General features: G+C 49.8%; 1 protein-coding gene across 8 annotated transcripts in view; it reads left to right on the plus strand.

The window, feature by feature from the left end:
• Csmd2 (CUB and Sushi multiple domains 2) overlaps nt 1-22,873 on the plus strand; it is a 576,074-nt gene that overhangs the window by 302,511 nt on the left and 250,690 nt on the right. For 7 of the 8 annotated variants that reach the window (XM_042271897.2, XM_042271900.2, XM_042271899.2 and 4 more), the window contains 4 exons: nt 6,456-6,533; nt 11,417-11,504; nt 12,205-12,329; nt 21,400-21,521. In XM_042271897.2, coding sequence (XP_042127831.1) covers nt 6,456-6,533; nt 11,417-11,504; nt 12,205-12,329; nt 21,400-21,521 — 413 coding nt within the window. The remainder of the gene's footprint in view (nt 1-6,455; nt 6,534-11,416; nt 11,505-12,204; nt 12,330-21,399; nt 21,522-22,873) is intronic. The other variant, XM_042271904.2, reaches the window with a different exon arrangement.

Below are 22,873 nucleotides of genomic sequence, written 5' to 3' on the forward strand. Positions count from 1 at the left end.
GATTGTCCCACCTGGCTCTATCCTGCCCTGCCATAGGCCAGTGCAACTTTATTTATTAGCCAATGGGAGCAGCACATATTAACAGCATACAGAAAGATATCCCACGGCAATGTATAGTCTGGCTAGCCAGCTTGCTCTGGGAATCCCCTGTCTCTGTTTTCTAGGGCTAGAATTAAGGTGAGGTCACATAAAGCCCCTGGCATGTATGTGGGTTCTGGGACCTGAACTCTAGTTCTTGCTTACACAGTAGGCAGTTTAACCACTGAGCCATCTCCCCAGCCCCCTAGGTAAGACCCTCTTTCTAGCAACTAGTGTCTGAGTGAAACCCCAGTGGCACGATGCTTGCAGGTGCACCCATTAATGAATGAATGAATGTGTAGGCAATGTGCATGAGTGCACCCCAGAAATTCTCAAGGTTCTTAGTGACTTACCCAACTATTCATTTGACCCTCCTTTCTGACTGGGCCTGTAATTGTGGTCTTGGGGGCTCTACAGGGACATCTGCTCCATGCTTGGGCCCTCCCCCAGCACCCTGGTCCACTTGGATCTTCTTAGTTCTTCAGTGAGCCCACTTTGTGGCTGATTTCCCCTGGTGTGCCCTTTTCCACCCACCTGGGCAGGCTCTTTTGCTTTATGCAAAACCTAAGGTGTGGTTGTGTCCCTGGGATCCTTGAAACTGAGGCCTCAGTACATGAAGGTGGCACTTTGATGCTGATGTCCCTGGTGATATGAATCTTGCCTAGATCCACACTCCTGGCTGTCTTAGACAAATACCCAAGAGGAACAACTTAAAAGGAAGATTTATTTTGGTTCAAAGGCCGCTGACTCCATCATTATGGGACTGAGGCACAGTGGTGGGAATGTGTGGTGGAGAAGCAGCCTCCAGCAGCAGGGAAGAAGAGGAGAAGAGTAAGGGATCAAGGTCAAGCTGTAGCCTTCAAAGACATGCCCTCAGGGACCCACTTCCTCCAATGAAGCCCCACCTCTTGCAGTTCCAACCCCCCAGTAATCCATTCAGATTTGAAATCTGCCAATGGAGAAAATTGTGGACCAGGTCAGAGCCCTCCCAATCTAATCATATCCGGAGATGCCTACACAGACATGCTCAGCATCATGCTGACCTGGTCTCCTAGGTGTCTCTCAATCCAGTCCACCCCTGCTTAACCTGACATTCAAAGGCGGCTCCTTAAAGCATCCTTAATCTTTAAATAAAAATAAGAACAAGTTCCTGATTCCATCCAACATGATACAACTGCCATTCAACCAAGAAAAAGCAGCGGTTCCCACCCCAGAGCCTTAAAACCTGAACAGGATGTAAGAGAGAGAGTTCATTGCCACATTGTAACATGGATGTCCCTCATCCAGTTCTCAGTAGAGGTCCTATCTACATGATTATCTTCTGTAGTCCAATCAGAACTTCCCATTGGTCTCAGCATCCTAGGCTTCCCAGCCTGTTCCTCTAAACTCCTCGAAATTCCCTTCAAAACTAGGTCCATAGGCTCCTGACCCAATATAACAACTCTACTTCTTCAGAGCCAGTTCTGTTTAGATTTTTGTTGCTGTGATAAAATAAATCTCAGGGATAAAGGATTTATTTTTGCTTACCATTCAAAGGTTTCAGCCCATGGACAACTGGCCCCATTGCTGAGGGCCTAAGGTGAGGTTGGACATCATTGTGGAGACGGGCTGGAGAAAAGCCACCCACTTCATGGTGCTTAGGAAGCCAAGAGAGATCCACAGGAATGATTTGGCACAAGATACAGACCCTAAGGAGATGCTCCATGGCCTATCTCCTCCAGGCAGGCCCTACTCTTATTAAAGTTCCCAGTACTTTTCAAAGTGAGCAGCATCAGCTCCTTCATGGGTCTTCCCTAACACTGACCCCTTCATCAGTTCCCACATGCTGCAGGCTGGCTGTAGTCTCTACCTCCAGAGTCCAGACCTGGGCCGACTGAGCCTGGATGGGCGTCTTTTATGGATTGTGTGACTGGAATGAGAAACATCTGCTCAAACAGTTGTGACTCCTGTACTTCCCAGGCTAGCTTCATGAGAGCAACAATTCTGCCCATAGATTCCAATGTGTGTCCAGCCACCTTTTGATGCCCAAAGGTATCATGGGTGATGCCAACCTAGAGACCTGACTCGAGGCATAAGAAATAACGAAGTTAATACATGCATTGACTCTTTAGATTCCTTCTCATTTAGTACTCATCCCCTTGGTCAACTCTGTCCTCCAGTAAACATAGGAGGAAGGGAAAGGAAAGGATGGACGTGAGCTCCGGCTTGGGCTGGTGGATGACGTCATTCCCTCCTGGCAGCAGCAGAGCTACCAGGGCCTGAGCCTGAGGGTTAGCCAGTTCTTCTGGGGAGAGTGGAGTAGAAAGAGCAGTTCCTGTCTTAGGTAGGGTTTCTGTTGCTGGGACAGAACACCATGACCAAAAGCAACTTGGGGAGAAGAGGGTTTACTTCAGCTAACAGTTACACACCACAGTCCATCACTGAAGGAAGTTGGGGCAGGAACTGAAGCAGAAGCCATCAGGAGCTGCTGACTGGCTTGCTCCTCCTGGATTGCTCACCTTGGCTTCTTATACACATCAGGACCACCTGCCCAGAGATGACAACATCCACAGTGGGCTGGGCCCTCTCTCATCAATCATTAATCAAGAAAATGCCTCACAGGCTTTTGCATATGCCAGTCTGGTAGGGATATTTTCCCAGGTGAGGTTCCCTCTTTCCAGATAACCCCAGCTTGTGTCAAGTGGACACAAAACTAGGCAGCCCAGACACACACACCCCAAATCAGGAGTCCTTCTAGGGTCTCAAGAGGGCAGAGGGCTGGGGGAGGGCTTTTTGTCACTGCAATTTTGAGAAGAGAGGAAGAGCAGCCCCCCCCCCCCAGCAACCTTTCTCTTCATGTTCACAGCTCACACATCCCATCAATAGCCGCAAGGAAAACCAGGGTGTCGTGAGCCCCTGGGAATGGTGTCTGTGGTGCTCTGTTCTCACCCTCACCCCTTCCCTCCAATGGACACAAGAATCAGAGATAAGAATCCACGATGACTCCCCCAGTCACATCCTGCCTCTTGGTCAGGTGTGGTGAACCATCTCTGCAGACTTGCCTCAGATGGGCTGCACAGGGCCACAGACCCCACCCATAGTCACCTTCTTGTCCTAGAGCCTTGGGGACAGAAACTTCAACTTCCCTCATGGCACTCAGACAGCTCTGTTTCTCCCAGGGATGGTTGAATCTCAGCCATGCCATATTAGCTGTGCTTGAATAATGCATGTTTCCCTGCTAATGCCCTCCTTTTGATAATGTGCCCATGTTAGTGTTCATTGGAAATTTTCCTGCTGAATACACACAGAGAGCAATGCACATTTATAAAGGAGGTTCCAGAGCACAGAGGCAGAATGGGGCTCTGTGGTAGTGACTGGATTTCATCATGCATTCCACGTAGACAGTCACTTGTCAGGGGAACAAATTCCTTGGTTGGCTTTTCTATTTAGCCAGAAGTGGGGGCATTGGGAGAACCCTTGCACACCAGACACTGTGGACTTTGGTTTGGGAAGTAGTGAGTTTTCCTCCAGTCCTAAGTGAATGTCTGAGCCTTCAGCACCTGAACTGGGGACAGGGAGAGGCCAGGGAAAGTAGGACCCTTGGAATCACTAAACGGGCCAGTCACAAAGTCTGGGCCTCATCTTTGTGATCTAACTCCAGTCACCTGACCTCCTTGATTTCCAGTTTTATTTTCTATCAAGTAAACATAGTAGCTACCAGACAAGGAGGATGGAAGTTTAAGAACCCAGGGACTGATGCCTGGGGCCCCAGATACTCTTTTAGGCACTGAGAAAACAGCAGCTAACAAGAGGGCTTGCCTTGGTCTTGCCTACCCTGCAGTGTGGGATGACAATTGAACCAGGTGTGGTGGTGGTGCACACCTTTAATCCCAGTATTGGGGAGGCAGAAGGCAGATCTCTATGAATTTGAAGCCAGACTGGTCTACATAATGAGTTCCAGGACAGCTAGGGCTATATAGTGAGAGCCTGCCTCAAAAATCAATCGATCAATCAATCAATCGATCAATCAATTGATCAATTAATGAATTAAAGAAAAACCCTAAAATTGGTGTGGTATGCTAGAATGCTCAGGAGATGGACTCAGGATGGGCAAGATAGCTGGAGCTGGAGGGGCCGTTTTAATGGGGTGCTGAGTGAAGGCTCACTGGGAAAAGGGTTTTGCCCAACCGCTTCCAGAGAAAAGGGGAGCAAGTCACAGAGGTGCAAGGGGAAGCATTCTGGAGAAACTGGCAACCGAGGCAGTCAGTTTTCCTGGCACATTGTAGGAACCTCAGGGAGGCCTTGGAAACTGGAGAGGGAAGGTGGAGGTCAAGGAGAAAGCCAGCGCGGCCATGAGGAGAGCAGTTTGGTCCTTGTGGGTCATTTACAGACTCTGGCTTGTTGCCAGGAGAGCACGCGGCCACTAAAGAGCTCCAGGCAGAAATGGATGGAGTACGGTCTGACTCATGCGAACCCAGGATTCCTCTGACCCTTTGCTAAGAGCAGGCTACTCCGGGACAAAGGAGGAAGGTGGAAGGTCATGGAAACCAGGGAAGAGGGATAAGCAACTTGGGTGACAGATACAGAGGTTGTCAGAAGTGGCTCTAGACGTTGGGGAGGATTTACTGTGAAGGATTCTGTATGGTTTGAGAGCAAGGAGCTAAGGAGGCCAGTAAAGAACTTGTAATGCACCCAGAGCCTGGCACACAGCGAGTGCCTGGGCACAGCTCTTACTGCTCTGGGCATCAATCAGCGGGGCTGAGTCAGCAGCAGAGGCAACTGGCATGGCCCATAGGGATGTGATTGTACAGATGGACCAAGGTTTACAACCAGAGTTGCAGTGGTGGCCAGAGTCCTTGGTGGCTAGGAGAATGCCATGGAGGCCAAGGAGAACAGACGAGAAGGATGGGCCTGTGTCACCCGGAGCTCTGTTTATTGCATGCCACTCAGCAAAAACCCAAGATGCTGTCGAATGAACAGAAACAAGACTATTATTTAATCCATCAGGCAGTCACCCAAGTTCCATCCCTCAGTGACCTCCAGGACTCAGCTTCCCCTGCACCCAACTCAGCTAGTATGGATTGGGTCTGGTGGGACCTATTGGCATGCCAAATCTTCCCATGATGGTGAAGAGGCTACAGAGAAACCTAATCCAGCAGGTGCTTTTCAAGACTTTGGACTCAAGGCCTCTTGTTTCCAGTGGCCAAAACCAAGGTCAAGGGATAGGAGAGAAATAATACCTCACCTCTGCAATGGCTACAAAAATCATACCGCAGGGCAAAGATACATATATAGTTGAGTGGTAAAGTGCTTGCCGGATAGGCATGAGTGCTGGGTTTAATTCCCAGGACCACAAAATATCCATATCACAAACAGTACAGTATGGGAAATAGTGACAATTTGAGCTTGACCTGGTTTACCACTCCCTGTCAGGGCTGGCTCAGAAAGTGGGTAGGGGAGAATCTTCAGAGTGGCAGACATGCAGAGGGTGAGCTACCCATTCATCACTTTCCATTGCTATAGCAAATACCTGAGGCAAATTAAAAAGAAGTAAAGGTGGTTTGGGCTCATGTGTCAAGAGGGAGCTGTGATCCACGGGTTGGGCCATCGATGGTGGGACCGCCTGGTGGAGGGGCCACCCACCATGACAGCAGGAAAACAAAATGAGAAATAGGGTGAATCTGGAGTCCAATGGACCCTTTCAAGGACACACGCTTAATGAATTCCTTCCCATAAGTCCCACCTACAGAAGCTTCTAGCACCTACCAATAGTGTCACAGGCTGACCATTGAACCCTCAGTACATAGTTGTGGGGAGAGCATTCCATATCCAAACCTAACTGGCTGCAGATGCTCACAAAAGACTCCCCAGGGAGAAGACTGGAATTAGTTCATACCCGGAAACCTTAATAGTAGCGGATCTCCATTCCTAGGAGAGGCCCCAGCAAGTCCAGAGCCCTCCGGACACCACAAGGTGGCAGAGCCCCTTTCCTGCCTCCCTCATAGGTCTGTCTATTCCTTCATGGCAGAGACCCTGCCACCCCTTGTTGTTTTCCTGAACAGGAACTCCCCCCCCCCATAGGACATCCCAAGCCAAAAGACAGGACAAATCCATCTTGCATATATGTCCAAGCTGTGGCTCACGTGGACCATGTACAGCCCACCATAGCCACGAATGCAGCTCAGTATGAAGTAATAAGCTCACTTAAAATGGGATTTTTGTCATTGTTATCATTGGCAATGTCTTTGTTGTTGCTGCTGGGTGCCTAGGCTAGCAAGTGGTAGATGACAGTGTGATGTCACGACTGTCAAAAAGAGTGGGAACACCTCCTTCCCCAGGAACCCTGTCCGGGTCACAGACCACCCCTCCAACCGTCTTTCCTTGTCTGTCCTCTTTAGTGAAGAAGCAAATTGAGCTGAAGTCTCGAGGCGTGAAGCTGATGCCCAGCAAAGACAACAACCAGAAGACGTCTGTGTGTAAGTCACCTGGCCCGCCCCCTGTGCCAGGGCATAGGGCCTCATGCTTGGATCTGAACCTCTGGTGCTGTGACCAGCTGTGACCACAGGGAAGCCAGCCTCTGCTAGATGACGTCCTTGGCCCCTCCCTCCCTCCATCTGGGCGTGGACTCACTGAGCCTGCAGCCAATGAGCAGCCCCCGGCTGTCCTCCCCTTCTCCTTCCATTGCCTCCTTCCTCTTCCCTCCTCACTTCCCATTCGATCTGCAGTCCAGGGAGTCATTACTGCACATTTCTCTCTTTATTTTTTCCTTTTGAATCACTTCCACCTGCTAAGACAGTCCTCTTACTGGCGTCTCTTCAGGCTGGGCTCTGGAGGGCGAGGGTGTTGACTTCCAAGGTCAGATGGTGAAGAGGAGGAAGGGACATGTCTAATAAGCTCCATTAAGAGCGCTGGACCTTGCTGGGCAGAGCCAAGTGGGGAATTGGGTCCTGGCTCTGTGGGTCGTGGGGAAATCCTGGTGGCACCCTGCTTGGGTAGATTGCGTCTTTGAGAACTTGTTCCTGATACCCTTGTTTGGAAGATGAAACGAGGTCTGGTACTGGGGAATGGTCTAGACCATCACGTCCAGAGAGACACCTGATGGGTCTGTGCTGAAGGGATTTAAGCTTTGGGGGTGGGGTGCAGACCCTCCATGTTCCTTCTGGAGCCGAGTACAGGGGGGCTACTCTGGTCCCCCAGGGGTCTGGCTCTGTTTCCTTCTTGTTGCTCTTTTTAGCTCCTCCCCCTCTTCCTCCCCACCCTGCCTTCTGCTTCCCTCTTCTCTCGGCTTCTTCTCCTACCCATCCGTCTCACCTCCCTGCTCTCATTTTTCTTTAATTGCCAGAAATATACTTGGTAAGGAGAGACGGTGGAAAGCCACCAGGTTCCCAAAGTCTGTGCTGGTGTCTGTGGCCAGAAGAAGGTCGGGGGCAGAGGCAGTCGGGGACCTGACTAGATTGAACCAGAGTGCGGGACTTGTCCTAGTCTCAAGTTCAAGTCAGAAGGTACTGGTGGTTGTTGGGTTAACCTGTAGACCGAAATATTTGGGTGGTCCCTGCTCCAGGAGGTTGGATGACAGAAAGAAGCTAGGGGACTCTGTTTTTGTGCTTGACTAAGGACATCAGGATCAGAGATGGGGCCCTAGGAAAGCCCTGGTCCATAAGTAGAGAATGGTCTACTTATGCCCTAGGCCCAAGTGTAGCCATGGATACCAAACGAACCAAGGCAACTGTGGCTTTGCTATACACTTGGCCATAGAGCTGTAAGCAAGCTTAGAGAAATGTCCAGCATTGGGGAGACCAAATGTTTATCCCATGCTACCCAAGAAACTACTGACTCAGTTTTAACATCTGTAAAATAGGAGAGGCAGGCAGGCTAGAGTTCCGTATCGCCATTTTACAAATGTTAAATGCGTAGATGCTACTGGAGCTAAGATGGACCTTCCTTACTGCAGGAAGTCCACAAAGTAGCTGAAAAAAAAAAAAAACACATGTGATGTTGGGGTGCATTTATCTTAGAGAGAGCTCATGGTTTTCACCACCTACACCCTTCCCAGGTGTCCACAACAGCTCCAGAAAAGTGAAGAAGCTAGTCTAAGGAAGTAATGTAAACAATCTTCAGATATGTACATGCATGTACATACATACATATATGTGATATTTCTTCTGATAAGGTTTTAATCTCCATTATAAGACTTCCTCAAACAGGGTTGAGTTTGACTCAAGTTGCTCCCAGGCAGCTGCTGATATCGGCATGGACTTTATAGTCTGCTCAAACCCCCTGTGGACAGCTGTCTTGAACTCAGGGAAGGGGTGGACCCTACTGATTCCCTCCCCTGGCCGTGGCTTCTGGATATGCACCTATCAGCATCTCCCTTCATTTTGGGTAGAAGGTACTGCCACAGATTTTCCTTATTGTGAGACTGTCATCAAGGGTGGGATCAGGCTCACCTCGATGTCCAGCAGCCAACAGCAAGTCAAACACACGTGTCTGGTCTAGACTGGCAGTGGGGGTAGGAAATTCCAAAGACAGCAGGGATGCCTTTTGCTTCTGCAATTTACATAGTCATCTGATCCCTGGATGTAAGTTTGCTTGTTTCCTGGAGAGCCTGGGAGGTCTTCAGAGGACTGTTATGAGTACCTTGGGAAAGGGTGCTGGCTGGATGTGAGCTGCGTCAGTGGGTTTGTAACTTCCCGGATGGTCCCCAAACCTCGGGGGCTGGCTGACTTCCGGGAGGCAGGGTGGTGGGCTTTGTCATCGTTAGCTCTGGTTCCGCCTCACCTGCTTCCTGGATGGCGGTCAGTACTGAATGAGAGGGGGAAAGAAGTGTTGGGAACTGCTGGAAATTCTCAAGGTGCTGCTAAGGGGTGGGTGGTTCCATGGGCCAGGGACCTTGGGATGGCTGTGGTCCGTGGACAAGCTAAATGGGCGGGACCTGGGGAAGATGGGCGCTGAGCTTAGAAACTGCTATGGTCCACAGGCCGAATGACAAAGCCATCAGGGGGCAGCTCTTGGGGTGAGGGACCATCTTCCTCTCCTGGTTACTACCTTTACCCCCCAAACCCCCTCTGTCCTGGGGACCCCAGTTACCACTTCCATTCCTGCCCTTGCAAGAACCACCATGGCTCCCTGAAAACTCACTCTGCTTCTGAGACTCGCTGTCCCAGCCTGCAGGTTCCGGGGTTGGTTGGGACTAGTTCTGTTAAGCGGGAGATGTAAAAACTTTGGAAGTGCAGGCTTGATAAAGAAGAGAACAGGGTCCAGACTGGTGACCAGAGAGATGGCCTGCCTCAACCTGGCAGTGTGGAACTACCCAATAGGCCTTGCTGGCCTTGCCACACAACCAAGCGTTGAACCTGTGTCTGGTTTGAGCCTTGAGTGTTCCGATTCCCTGGTCAGCAGTCCCCTTAGAGGTGTGAGCAGGAGCGGGCTGCTCCAGGCCTCCACTCGCAACAGTGAGCCGAATCTCAGCAGTGGCCGGCCTTCCGTCTACACCCAGTGTCCTCACAGCCCCAGCTCACGGGGCGCCTACTCTCCCTGTTCTGCCTTAGCCTTCTGCATTCTCTAGTGAACCTCTTTCCCTCATCCACTCCCTGCGTCACACACCCCATCACTCTTGTGGTGTGACCTTGACCTGAATGAGCACAGAACTTCCTTCGATAAGGAGGACCCTTCTGCCACCCAGGACTCTTTATTTTTGTTTTGGATCTTGGGTTCATTTTCTTTTCTCACTATGTGGCCCTGGCTGACCTGGAACTTACTGTGTAGAGCAGACTGGCCTCGAACTCACAGAGTACACCTTCCTCTACTGCTCAAGTGCTGGGATTAAAGGTGTGTCACACACACACACACACACACACACACACAACGAGCTACACAGAACTCTCCAACACACACCCCCTATTCCTGTGTATTCAGGATAAGACTCAGACCCTTCAAAAGTCTTCTATCTGAAGCCTCGTGTTTCACCTTGATACTCCCCCCTCCCTAAACTCTAGATGCACCTGACACCCCCCAGTTTCTCTGTCTCCACCTCACTCTTCTGTCTTCTGCCTTTGTCACTGTCCCCATGTGGCTAAACCTCACCCTTTCCGAAGATCCATGTCCAATGCCACCTCCTCTGGGAAAACTTGTACACTTCTCCCAGTAATGTGTGACTGGTCCCCCATCTCAGCATCCCTTCATCACCTCCCACTTGGGGTCCTGAAGTTCCTTCAGTGCTTCATGGCTTCCCTCAACGGGAAACTCCTTGAAGACTGTGGTCATTCCTGACCACCCTTGGCAGCTCCCCTTGTAGCCAAAACAGGGGCTCGGTGAGAATGTGCCCTCCGTGGGGAGTGAGTGAGTAGTGTGTAAGTGGGTGATGGAGTACCTCTCTCACATTATGGGGTGCTGAGTGGAAGAGGGGAATATGAGCAAGCTTGGAGACTGTTGCCATAGACCCCTGTAACTACTCAGCTGCCGTTGGAGTCATGGGATTGGTGGGTCCTTGAAGGTAACTCCTCTGGCCTCCGTTGTCAGCCGTTGGGAATCCAGAGGTATGAGTTTAGTCCAGCCTGACCAATGTGAAGCGTCAAGACTAATGAGCAGGCAGGGACCTAGGAGCTGCCCTCTGTCTGCACTGTATCTGTATCCGCCGTCCTACACCAAGCTCTGCGCTAGCTCAGGCAGGCATGCATATGGTTTTTGTAAAAAGGTGTGAGACTGTCATAGACATACCCTAGATAACATCTGGTTGGTGCGCTTGGCCAGTACTATTGGGAGGGGTGGAGCAGAATATTCTGGAACTTGCTTACTGTGGTTTGGTAGGGGTCTGCGAAGAAGAGGGCTCTCAGAAGAAATGACCATATCTGAGCTCAAGGCCCTGCTTTGAACTTGAAGCTGCAACTCTCTCTCATTCTTTACCGTTTCTGATCATGCATTCACCTTTTATTTAACTTTCTTTGAGTCATCTCTCCATCTGGGACTGAGGGTGGGGTGGGGGGCGGAGTCATCTCATCTAGAGTCTCCATCCCTGGATCTGAAGTGCAGGATGGGGAGGTCACCAGAGCCTTTGGGTAGTCCACTTCTGGCCACTGGTGTGGGACGAGGGAACAGGATGGTTGTCGGGGAGGAGGGCTGTCTCAGAGCCCACATGATCCCAAAGAATTTCACCTGGATTTTTCTTGCAAAGGCATTTATCAAAAGCAGTCTCCCACCTTGCACAGTCAGGAAAACCCTGTCCAATAGAGAGCCCCGACATCCTCCACAACTCTGGGGGAGCAGGGCCGCATCCTGTCTCCTCCTCCCACCCGAGACACTGCCCAGCCCGGTGCCTTCCTGGACTGTCTATCTGTGTATGTGCTGTTTTTTTGCCTTGTAGTAACTCAGGTTGGTGTGTCCCAAGGACATAATATGTGTCCAGACCCTGGAATACCTGAAAGGGGCAAAAGACTAGGCTCAGACTTCAGGTAAGACCTACTGGGGGACTGTCCGGCTGCAAATGGGGCTGGGTGGCCTGGGTGTGGGGGAGGACAAGACCTGCCCTTCCTGGAGGTGGGGTGGGGGTGGGGGGCATGGGTACAGGAGTGACACTACTGGGGGAAAGCTGTGGTCTCTCCTAGTCTGTTCCTTGGGAGGATATCGCTGCCTTATGAGGTGGCGGGGGAGGGGGGTATCACTAAAACATGCCCGTGTTAAATGTCACAAAATGCATGCAGCCAGAGTTCAAAGGGTCACTCTTTGACCCGTTACATAACGGTGGCGGGCCTACAGTCATCTGGTGTACCTCAGAGCCCCTCAGATGGCAAATTTTTTGCAGAGGTTTGTACTACCAAGGCATCTTCCCATATTCCTCCTTTTCCACCCCGGTTCATGGGTACCATCCACCCACTCTTAGCCCTAATTGATACTTATCTCACAACAGTGCTCTTTGCTCACTCACAAAATCTCCTTTTAACCAAACCTAAAACCATCAAATGTTCCCAAACAACTAAGATGAAGGGCAGCTGTGTCCTCCAGCAGATTCTTAGTGGTGAACAGAAGAGCCCAGATGAAAGGCCAGGAGAAAGAACTTTCCCCGGGAGACATGTTTCCGGAGCCAGGGCGTCCTCCTCAGGGCAGGGCTTAGCAGGCCTAGGGAGTGAACTTACAACACCCTTTGTCTCCCAGGCTAGGATCCAGCGTCCAGTTCACCTGCAACGAAGGTTATGACCTGCAAGGGTCCAAGCGGATCACCTGCATGAAAGTGAGCGACATGTTTGCAGCCTGGAGCGACCACAGGCCGGTCTGCCGAGGTGAGGGCACCCGCGGAAGGGAGGCTGTTCAGACAGCCAGGCTGGGCCTGGAGACCTGGGCCCTCCCCCGGGCCGGCTCATCTTGCTCTCTGCTGCTCCCTAGAACTCAGGTCCTGCATCTTTGACTAATTACCATGTTGTTATCGTCTTCTCTGTATCGAGGCCTTTGCTAAGAGCAGGCATGGAGATGTAGGGAGACAGACATAGCCCCTGCCCTGCGTGGACTTCATAGTCTGACGGGAGAGGTACACAGGAAGCAGGTTGCTGTCACAGGGCACAAAGAGATCAGAGCCACACAGAAATAGGAAGGCAAGTCACCCCTTAGACTCTGGTGTTAGATCCGTCCACTGTGACAGAGACGCATCCCAGCCTTCTGCCCCCGGCACTCTCGTGGCTTTGCCCACACTCTGCAGTAAACAGACCTGTGGCTTCCGAAGCAACACTTTTAGCAGTACAGAGACAACATGGAGCGTGCGGCATCAAAGGGCTGCTCTGTGGGCTTCTCTGACAGCATACCTGGCCATCCTGTCCTCAAAGGCCCTACTGCCTACATTCTCACCTATCACATAAACCAAAGAAGACTGCCTGCCAACGGCCATAAATGGTCTTAAAATACTGGGAGCCAGTGCAGGGCCGTCGATGGGGCAGGATGGCACTCAGCAGTTTAGACAGCCCTGGAGAGCTGAGGACCCCTCTCAGAGAGAAGGTCTATCTAAAAACCCACTAAAACGGTTCTATTCTGGATCCTTCTGACCAAAGGGGATGCTTTACTTTGTAAGCACCTTTGCATCAAGATGAATCCATGCAGAGCGAGAGGGGGCTGTGGAAGAGAACTAAACCATTATTATACGGAAGAACGAACAAAGTTAGAGCTAAAACCTGGCCCATCTAATAAATGTATTGATGAGGAATCTGGAAGAGAGTCATGAAAATATCTTCCAAACAGGCCTTGTATTCATGCCTACTTGTTCAACTTTAAGATGGCCACAATCTACAGCATAGGCTGTCCTTTGCTCCTTTCTACCATGTTATTCCAAAGACCCTCCAGAGCTACCACTGCCTTTTTAAAAAAAAAAAAAAAAGCAATTGAAGACACAGAGGAAAGGATCCTCAGTATAACTGAGCGTTTGGACAGATCACCTGTTATCCTCTGGGCTAACCTTCTTCCCCCCAAAATGTACTCAACAGTACCTGCCCACGCTCAGTTGCAGGGTTCAGGACCCTGACTGGGCAATGTGACGTAAGCATATTGTGGCTTGGCAGGTACTAGAAGGAAGATGGACATCCTGTAGAGGGCAAGGGGCTCCCATTTTGGCCAACACTCAAAACAGGGCCTTGTACACAGTAGGTGCTTTATAACAGATGTTGGATGGAATGGATGGATAACTGAATGCACCTGAGTTCAGGTGCAGAACTCTAAGACAACAACTGCATAGAAAGGCATGGGGTATCCCGTCTGCAGACCAGGAGATCCCGGGCCAATCTCCCGTCAGAGTTTCTTTTAGAAGCCAGAGCAGCCAAGCCTTCTCACAGTGATGGGATCCTTTCCCTTGGAGGAAGGTTATTCTTAGTCATGGCAGCTTATTCACAAGAAAAGGCCCAGGATGGGAAAGGGCTAGCCAGCATTCTAGAAGGGTTTTTGTCAAGCAACGTGCCCATTTATTCTTCTCCAGAAAGGTTGTGGGCCCCATCCAAGCCATCCCTGGGGAATCTAACACTGGACTAAACTCTGCGCACACTTTCACTCAGCATTCCCTCTGTTGTCCCATTGCACGCCCTGCCGGTGTGAAAGTGGGTGGTAGGCGTGGCCATCCAAATCCAGCCATTGCCACTCTGTGGCTGTGTGTCCCCCGGGCCCTTACCATCAGCTCTCGGAGTCCCTTTTCCTCTCCCCGTAAACGGAAGACACACTGCCCCAGCACCCCAGAGCATCACCAAGTGAGGCAGGGTACTTGACAGTGCTCATTTAGGAGTGGCTCGGGGCGCCCACGGGGCTCCCATGCACACCTGTGACGCTTACCCTGCTCATGCAGCTGGTCCTCCGCTGGAGCTTCAGAGCACACCTTGTCCTCTGGTGGCCACTGGTTCTGTCAGAAGCCACCGACTTGTCTCCTGCGGTCCTGCAGCTGGCCAGCCCTGGCAAAGGCCCTTCACTAGGCTTCACCATGGTACCCCAGTTATCGAAGGAGAAAACCACTCCTTCGTCAAGCAAGGCCCGGTGTTGAAGTGGGGAGGGGGATGGTTCTCGGCACAGCCTGGCCCTCCTGCCTTCTCCTGCCTTCTTCCTCGGGGTTCCTCTTGCACAGGCTGTGGAGAGGGAGGCAGTGGGAAGGCCAAGGCGTAGACTGTGGTGATCTTTCCCCAGCTTTCTGTCAAGAGCAGAGCTCCATCTTAGATGCAGTGGTCTCCTCAGGCAGTCTTGGAGGCTTCCCGCCCCCAGATCTTTTGTTCTAAACTAATTGGAATTTCTACTGTAATTGTGATTTCTTTCTTTCTTTTTTTTTTTGGTGGGGGAGGGAGTAGTGGGCAGCTTGGGTGAACTATTAAAAAGGGACAAAAGTCCTTCAATTACACAATGCTCCACTTTGAAACAGGTTGCCAAAGGACGGCAATCTGAAAGCACTCGGCCGCCATACATGGGGTATTGTTTTCCCTCCGATGCGTGTAAAATATGCTGTGCCTTTAATTATTCACTTTTCCACACAATTAATTATACTAAAACACACAGACAGGCAAATAATAGGTTCTCTATAAACGTTTGAGGGCCACCAGAATGAATCGGATTTGTGATTGATGTGAATGAGGATGATGGAACTGTGTCCTCATTTTGGAAGTTTTGAAATTGATGGTGTGTTCCAGCTCTCCTCTCCCTCCTCTCAGAAGTTAGCCTCTGTGTTGGCCCTAGGAAATCTTTGCACATCTGTCTGTCTGTGTGCGTGTGTGTGTGTGTGTGCCTGTCTGTGTGTGTGTGTGTGTCAGTCTGTCTGTGCATATGCATTCAGAATAAAATAATTTTGGATGGATGGAATACCATACTTGGGACTCAAAGCCTTTAAGTTCAAGTCCCATCTTTGTTATTAACAAGCTAGACGGCAGAGAAGACATTGCTGAAATGTATCTACATCTTTCCCCTTAACTATGAAATGGAAGGGAGGGGAACATGGCAACTGTGCACAAAGCAGCCGGGACTAAAAGGCATGATCATTACAGATGTCTGTCTTCCTCCTTGGTGGCCATCACAAGATCAAATTCCCAAGCCAAACCCTTGAACGCTGGTGTCCAAGTTATATCCTCTCTCCTCTCCCTCTCCTCCCTCCCCTCCCCTCCTCTCTCTCCCTTCCCCTCCTTCCTCTCTCCTCTTTCCTTTTCTGGTGTAGGTGTCTTACTGAGTCACTAGAAGCCATGCTTCACTGTCCCAGTCCTAAGAATGTCCCCAAGTCCCTTACCTGGATGTGCTAATGGTAAAACCCCCATTTATTAAGCCATTCATACTTGTCTAAAGATTGCACTAGGCATTTTCATCATTTCCTTATGAGGCAAGTGGCAATAACCATATTTCATGTTGAGCTGAAGCTTCTAGTAGTTAACCAACTTGCCCAAGGACACAACGCCAATCAATTGAGCTGTTTCAACCCCTTGCTCCAAAGGCCCTGGGCTACTTGCACTTGAGAAGTGCACCTGGACCTCCTTCAGAGTTGGAATGTGGGGGAACAGTGTGGAGCAGCTCCCCCGCCCCACTGATCGCTTTGTTTTGATGGAATTTCAAATATAGAGAAAAATTACCATCAACATAACGTGCTGAGAACTCCCATCTGAGATTTCTGCAGCTGCTTTGAAAGAGTTGGTGGAGAAGGAGGAACGTGTGGGTCAGAGGAGGAGGAGGAGAGAAACCAAGGCATGTATGTTGTTTCTCAAGCAGAGATGGGCCATTGAGGTCAGATACTCCAGAAAGGTCAAGGGTTAACTGCCAGTGGGTTAAATGACTTGGCACAACTTTGGAGATGTTCTGCAGAGAACTGGGAGGAAATCCAAGGAGGACCAAGGACAGAAGGCTGGCTTGTTTTGATGTTTAATCTTGAATCTGTGGTGTGGCCACTGTTGTCCCAGTGGCCACCAGGCCCTGGAGTAAAAAGAACAGATAGGATGTTTGAGCCAAGGCAGGCTTTTGAACATGTGAAGGTGAAGGTGTGGAGGGATCTGGAGATACTGGTCTTGAGGTTCAGTCTGGGTGGGGAAAAAAGGGGGTCAGGAGGGTCCAATAGATGGGAAGAAGCGTAGAGGTCAGTGGACTAGAAGGGCCTAGGATGTAGGGCACTAGGGACATTGAGAACAGAGTGTCCCTGCTAGCAGGATTAGAGGAGAAAGGTGGCTGTGGTGGCTGGACTCCCTGGTTCCAAGGATATCAGGATTCTGTGTGTGGCCACAGACGTGCTGCTCTTGGGATCGAGGGGACAGTGGTTCAGATCCTATAGAAGGAACCAGCCTTTCAAACCAGCCACCTCTCTACTAGAGCAGGATAAATATCAGCAGGCAGGGTTATACCTTAGGGAGTCAGGAAGAGAATGTGTCTGCTCAATAGCTTCCTGTTTCCCCCACATACAGAAAGGCAGTAAAATCATCAGCCAGGAGAACAGAGCAGGGTACAGGAAAGGGTGAGAGGTCTGCGGGTCCTGTGGAAGGCATGAGAGGGTCTTCGAGCCGCAGGAGCTGGTGAACTGACAGAGCAGGATTGTTGGGCGATTTCTGGGAAAAGTTTGAGGTAGATAATGAACCTACAGAGACAGCTTTCTTTCTCCTGTGATTTTTTTTTTTCTGTCAAAGCTCAGTTATGTGAGGGCAGATATGAAGAATATTGAGGAGATGATTCAGGATTGACATCTCTGAGGCAACTGATTAGAGGAGAGAGAAGAGAGACTTGGGATTTACAGAAACATGACCATAATGGTGGACCATGAGGTCTAAGCTGGGAGGGCAAACAGAAACCGGAAGAGACCCTGCTGGTCTCCATGGGTCCCATATAAGTTCCAGGAACTGTCAGACGTTTTCGGAAGGACATGGCAGCACAAGGAACCGGATGTTCAGTGTAGAAGACGACAGAAGCAGGGGCTGGAGAGGAGAAGAGAGGCTTCTGATAGGCAGGCAGCTTCGGAAGATGCTACAGCTGCAGAGGGGTAGTAGGAGGCTGGATGTGATAGTGCATGCCTGCATATCTGATACTGGGCAGGTTAAGGCAAGAGACCGAAAGTTCCAGGCTAGCCTAGGCTATGTAACAAGACCTAGTCCAAAAAAAAAAAAAAAAAGTAACTTGTATGAGGTTGGAATTGTGCTCAGGGATGGAGGGAGGTCAGTCATGGGAGAAGCAAGAGCAGGCAGCCTGGATCGAGGCAGAAATCAGATTCTGGAAGAAGCTAGACATGGGGAGGCATTCACACTGCGTACCTCTTGCACTTGAAGTGGTTCCCTGCTTTGGAGTCAAACTATTTCAAGTCTAGAATTGGCTGTGGGTCCAGGTGGTGTCTCCCTACAGTTCCCTAAGGTCCTGTTCCCAGCCACACAGCACAGTGATGTCCTGAGGAAGAGTAGGAAGCCCAGGAGATGGGGAGAAGAGTCTATAGAAGAGGCTAGATGGGAAACTGCAAATAGGAAAATGGGAAGATACATACATTCACTCCTTGATTCAGACACTGTCTGAGAAGCTACCATTTGGCCAGCCCATCTGGGTCACAGCAAGGTGCTCTCCATCTGCTTGTGGGATCCCTGGAGCTGGCTGCTCAGAGGGAAGGAGTCTGTCTGTCTGCAGCATCCCCTGACTGACCTTGCCCAGACAGCAGACAGAAAAAGCAACTAAGATTCCATCCGGAACCTGTCTTAAGGTACTCGGTGCTAACTATCTGCAGACTGTAATATCTTAATTAAACCCCTCCAAGTCCTTAAAGTGGTAAATGCTTTTTGACCTATTCTCTCTAATTACGAAGGCATATCTTAACACACGGCAAATACCGTCTAATTCTTGGAAACAAGCACAGGATAAATGGAGTCTTTTGGCAGCAAAATCAGACTTCCCAGAAGAGGTGGGAGATGCTGCCTGGGGAGCTGTGTGAGATGCTCTGCAGGGCTAGAGTACTGCATGCTCAGGTCCTCTTTGTAAAGGTGGATGGGATCATATCAGAGTGAAAGCCTATGTAAAGGAGCTTCCTGGGCTTCCTGGGAGGTGGCTCAGTCAGGAAAGTGTTTGCCACACAAGTGTGAGGACCTCCAGAAGCAATGTAATAAAGAAGAGAGGAGGAGCGGGGGCGGGAGGGGGAGGAGGGGGAGGAGGAGAAGGAGAAGAAGGAGGAGGAGGAGAAGGAGAAGAAGGAGGAGAAGGAGAAGGAGAAGAGGAGGAGGAGGAGAAGGAGAGGAGGAGGGGAGGAGGAGGAGAAGAAAAGAAGAAAGAAGGAAGAAGAAGGAAGAAGGAAGAAGGAAGAAGGAAGAAGGAAGAAGGAAGAAGGAAGAAGGAAGAAGGAAGAAGGAAGAAGGAAGAAGGAAGAAGGAAGAAGGAAGAAGGAAGAAGAAGAAGAAGAAGAAGAAGAAGAAGAAGAAGAAGAAGAAGAAGAAGAAGAAGAAGAAGAAGAAGAGAAAGAAGGCCACGTGTAGCAGCAGCATGTACCTGTAATTCCAGCCCTAAGGAGGCAGAGAAAGCAGGGAGCTGGGACTTGCCTGCTAGCCAGTGTAGCAAAATTGGCAAGCTGTAGACTCAGTAAGAGATTCTCTCTCAGAAAACTCAGGTGGGCCTGGACTACCAAGTGAGTTTCAGGAAAGGTGCAAAGCTACACAGAGAAACCCTGTCTCGAAAGGAAAAAAAAAAAAACTCAGGTGGGAAGTGATGGAGTAAGACACCCATGTGCTCCTGTATATAACTGTCGATAGAGACACACATAGAAACATCAAGAAAGCTAGACTAGCACTCCTTAGCCTGGGAGGAAATCTTGACTGTAGAGAGGGTAGTGAGTGTGACACTTGAGTCTGGCAGACTCGGGATCCCTTTGTTGAGCACTGAGACTGTCCCTATCCCAGGAGTCTTCCTGTCCGCCGTCGAGTATAATTTCACTCCACCAGAACTCACTGAGGTGCTGACACCTGCCCCATTTGGAAAAGGAGGCAGGGCCAGACGGAGGGGTTTCTCGCCCCCAGGCCTGAATAGCCAGATTTAGACTGGAAAGGCTAACTTGCTGAGCCCCCAGGGTTGGCCTCTCCTCGTCTATGCCATCCTCCCCAAGTGTGGCCTGTAAATCTAAGTGTCTTACAACACAGAATGAGAGGAGCAGTTGGTGTCAAAACTCAATTCAGGAGCTGAGGAGACGGCTCAGTGGATGAGGTACTTACTGCACAGACACAGGACCTGAGTTTTAATCCCAAGCACCTGTGTAAATGCTGGGTGTGGCAGTCACATCTTTAGCCCCAGGGCTAGGGAGTTCTGGGTGCTTGCTGGCCTGCCAGCCTAGCCAAATCAGTGAGCTCCAGGTTCAGTTGAGTTGAGAGACCTACTCTCAAAAAATAAGCTGGAAAGCAATGGAGAAATAAATACCCCTAATGTTGACCTCTGGTCTATGAGCACACACAAGAACCTCACACACATGCACACAAAATAATCTCAAGCCATATTGGAGCTCAGTGGTGAGGGGCAGTTCCTGCAGGTGCAGAATGAGGTGAATCACCAAAACCATCAGTGCTCACCCAGAGCCCCTCAAAGCAGCCCTAGAACTACACCTGCTGTGCTCACATGTGAGGGCTCTCAGGTTCTCATGTATGCCTCCAGCTTTGGTGGTGGTCCTTGAGAGAGGTGGGGCCCTGCTGACATTTTTCTCAGCCCAAATTCTGGCTGGCCCACAGTAAATGTTGGAATGAATGAGCGTGGGAATCAGTGCACACAAGGAGCGGTAATTCATTACACCTGGGAGGGAGCCCTGGGACCTGCTCCTCAGACCCCTGGGAGGGGCTCCCTGTGAAAGCCTGGAGCTTTGTCATGCCTGGCCCCACACAGAGGAGCTCCAGGAAGTTTGAGGTCATCCGCAGAAAGCAACTCTGACAGCATGTCCATTTCACATGCTTAAGCCTGTTGGGTTTGCACTCTGTCTTGACTGTTAGGCACTCTGGCTGCAATTGGGATGAATTGCCATGTGAGCAGTGACAGCCCAGGCTCACAGAGCCCTTTATTAAAATGGCTGTGTGCTAACGTTGAAGAATGGGGTGGCTAGGACTCTGTGCACGTGTTTTTAAACGGCAGCAAACACCTAGACCCAACGTGGAACCTTAAATGAGATCAATCACCCCTTAATCTAATTAGTTTCGAAGCTATTTTAAAGAGCTTAATTAGATTAAGCCGTGATTGATAACACTTTATATCTACTTGAGGAGAGCACTTCTAATTCACCTTGAGTCTTTATGCTTCCAGTCAAAAGCCTGTTCCAAGGCCTGGGCTGGGTAGGGGATGGATGAGGGAAGCGACAGGCTGGCTCTGAAGCCATTCTGGTGCCTGGAACTGGACTGAGTCAGGCATTTTGGTAGAGTCCCTGGGCACAGGCATTCTGAGACCAGTATGGTGGCCTTCACTAGGACATCCTGAGACTCTAGTTCAGGAAGCCTGCAAGGTGGTGAGGGAAGGACTGAAACCAGGCTACTAGACACGCAGTCTGGGGGTTCAGTGCAGCATACAACTGGTTTGGAGAAATAAGCTGCAAAAAGTAATGGAGCAGAATGTTTGGTGCATCCCTAGGTGCCTGTGACCTACCCAGCCCTGGTCTGTGCACTCTCTAGGAAGGTGAGCTGCCTTCTCTCAGTGGAGTTGGAGAGGAAGAGTAGACTTCAGGAGAGTGCTGAGCCTACCTTGGCAGTTCATAGCTGCCCATAGGACAGCACTCCAGGCACTGTGACCCTCTCTGCCTGCTGGGAAAGGTGGGCATGGATGCAGGAAGCAGGTGGTTTCTGGGTAGAAGGTGTCCAGGTGGCATCTCTTCTGGGCTGTGCGTGGGAGATGGGAAGAACTGGATCTGCTCTAAACTGAAACGTCTATCTTATCTCCTCTCCACAGCCCGCATGTGTGATGCCCACCTCCGAGGCCCCTCGGGCGTCATCACCTCCCCCAACTTCCCCATTCAGTATGATAACAACGCACACTGTGTGTGGGTCATCACAGCACTCAACCCCGCCAAGGTAAGGCTCCCATAGTGGGGCAATCAGGGTCCTGCGGGCAGGTGCAGGTTAGAGACAGATTGCCTACGAGGGACTGCCAACCCACCAACCTCCTGGTGGTAGCTTCTCTGCAGAGAACTTCCATTTGCTTTTATTGGATACTGAATTTAAAAAGCAAAAACTTTATAAGACATAAGGAAGATATAAATAACATCAATACAAGAAACGCTGAGTATCCATGTCCCAGCCTAAGAAAAAGAAAAGAAATCAGCTATTTTGGTGGTGCTCCACCCAGACCAACCCTCTCCCATCACCAGCACCTTTAAATACAGCCAAAGCCAGAAGTGTGCTTGTTATTCTTGGGCGTGCTTGCTTATACTTAACTGTGTGTCCCTAGAGTGCAGTGCTCCGTGTGCCAACATCTGAACTGCACATAAATGTAATCTTGTTCTTAATGAACTCCTTCACCATTTATCCAGGCAGTGTGCAATCCTACCCTGTTATTCGAAATCTTTCATGCATTCATGCCTGTCACTGGGGGATTGTAGTTGTTTTGGGGGGTTATTTTTTCAATTCAAAGTATTTTTTGTTATCTTCTAAAATGTGACAGTCTTGCCAAGGTCCACAGCAACCTGTCTGGACCATTTGAACTCTGTCTGATTTGTTGATGCTGAGCCCTTTGGTCCATGAATACGGTATGTCTTTCTACTTGCTTAGGGTTTCTTTAATGTCTCTCAATAAACTTGTCTGGATTACAGTTCTTCCTCATTTCTTGATATATTTGCTCCTAAATACTATATATATATTATATAAATATAGCAGTATGATTTGTATAAATATAAAATCATGGCTTTCAAAATCTATCACCTACATGTTTCTTGATGCTCATTCAAAATGTAATCAATTTCTGGAGTTTGATTTTCTGTATACATAGCAAATATCTTGAGTTCATTTTTCTGAGATTTTCTTGTCAGTGTCTGCATCGGCTGTTGACATCCGCAAAGAGTGATGGTTTTATCTCTTCCTTTCCAGTCCGTTTATCGTTTATGATGGTGGTGGATTGATGTTGAGTGGAATTTGTTTCTTCACTATTCTGTGTGATGTTTCCTGAAGAATGTTTCTTTTTAATATAGAAAGTCTCCCCTTTGGGGCTTGGGGGAGTGTCTTTCACATCCTAGTTTACCAAGACTTTTTATTGAGGATGGATGTTGAATTTTATCAAACATCTTCCCACACCCATGATACCATCTTTGTTCTGCTCCTGGATTCTCATCCTGTAGTGAATAGTGTTGTTGGCTCTCCCAATGTTACTGGTCTCATTCCTGGGTCCTCTGCTCACCACTTCATGTGGACATGTTCCTACTCATCTGTCT

The sequence above is a fragment of the Peromyscus maniculatus genome, chromosome 2, assembly GCF_049852395.1.
Source record: "Peromyscus maniculatus bairdii isolate BWxNUB_F1_BW_parent chromosome 2, HU_Pman_BW_mat_3.1, whole genome shotgun sequence".
Taxonomy (NCBI): Eukaryota; Metazoa; Chordata; class Mammalia; order Rodentia; family Cricetidae; genus Peromyscus; species Peromyscus maniculatus.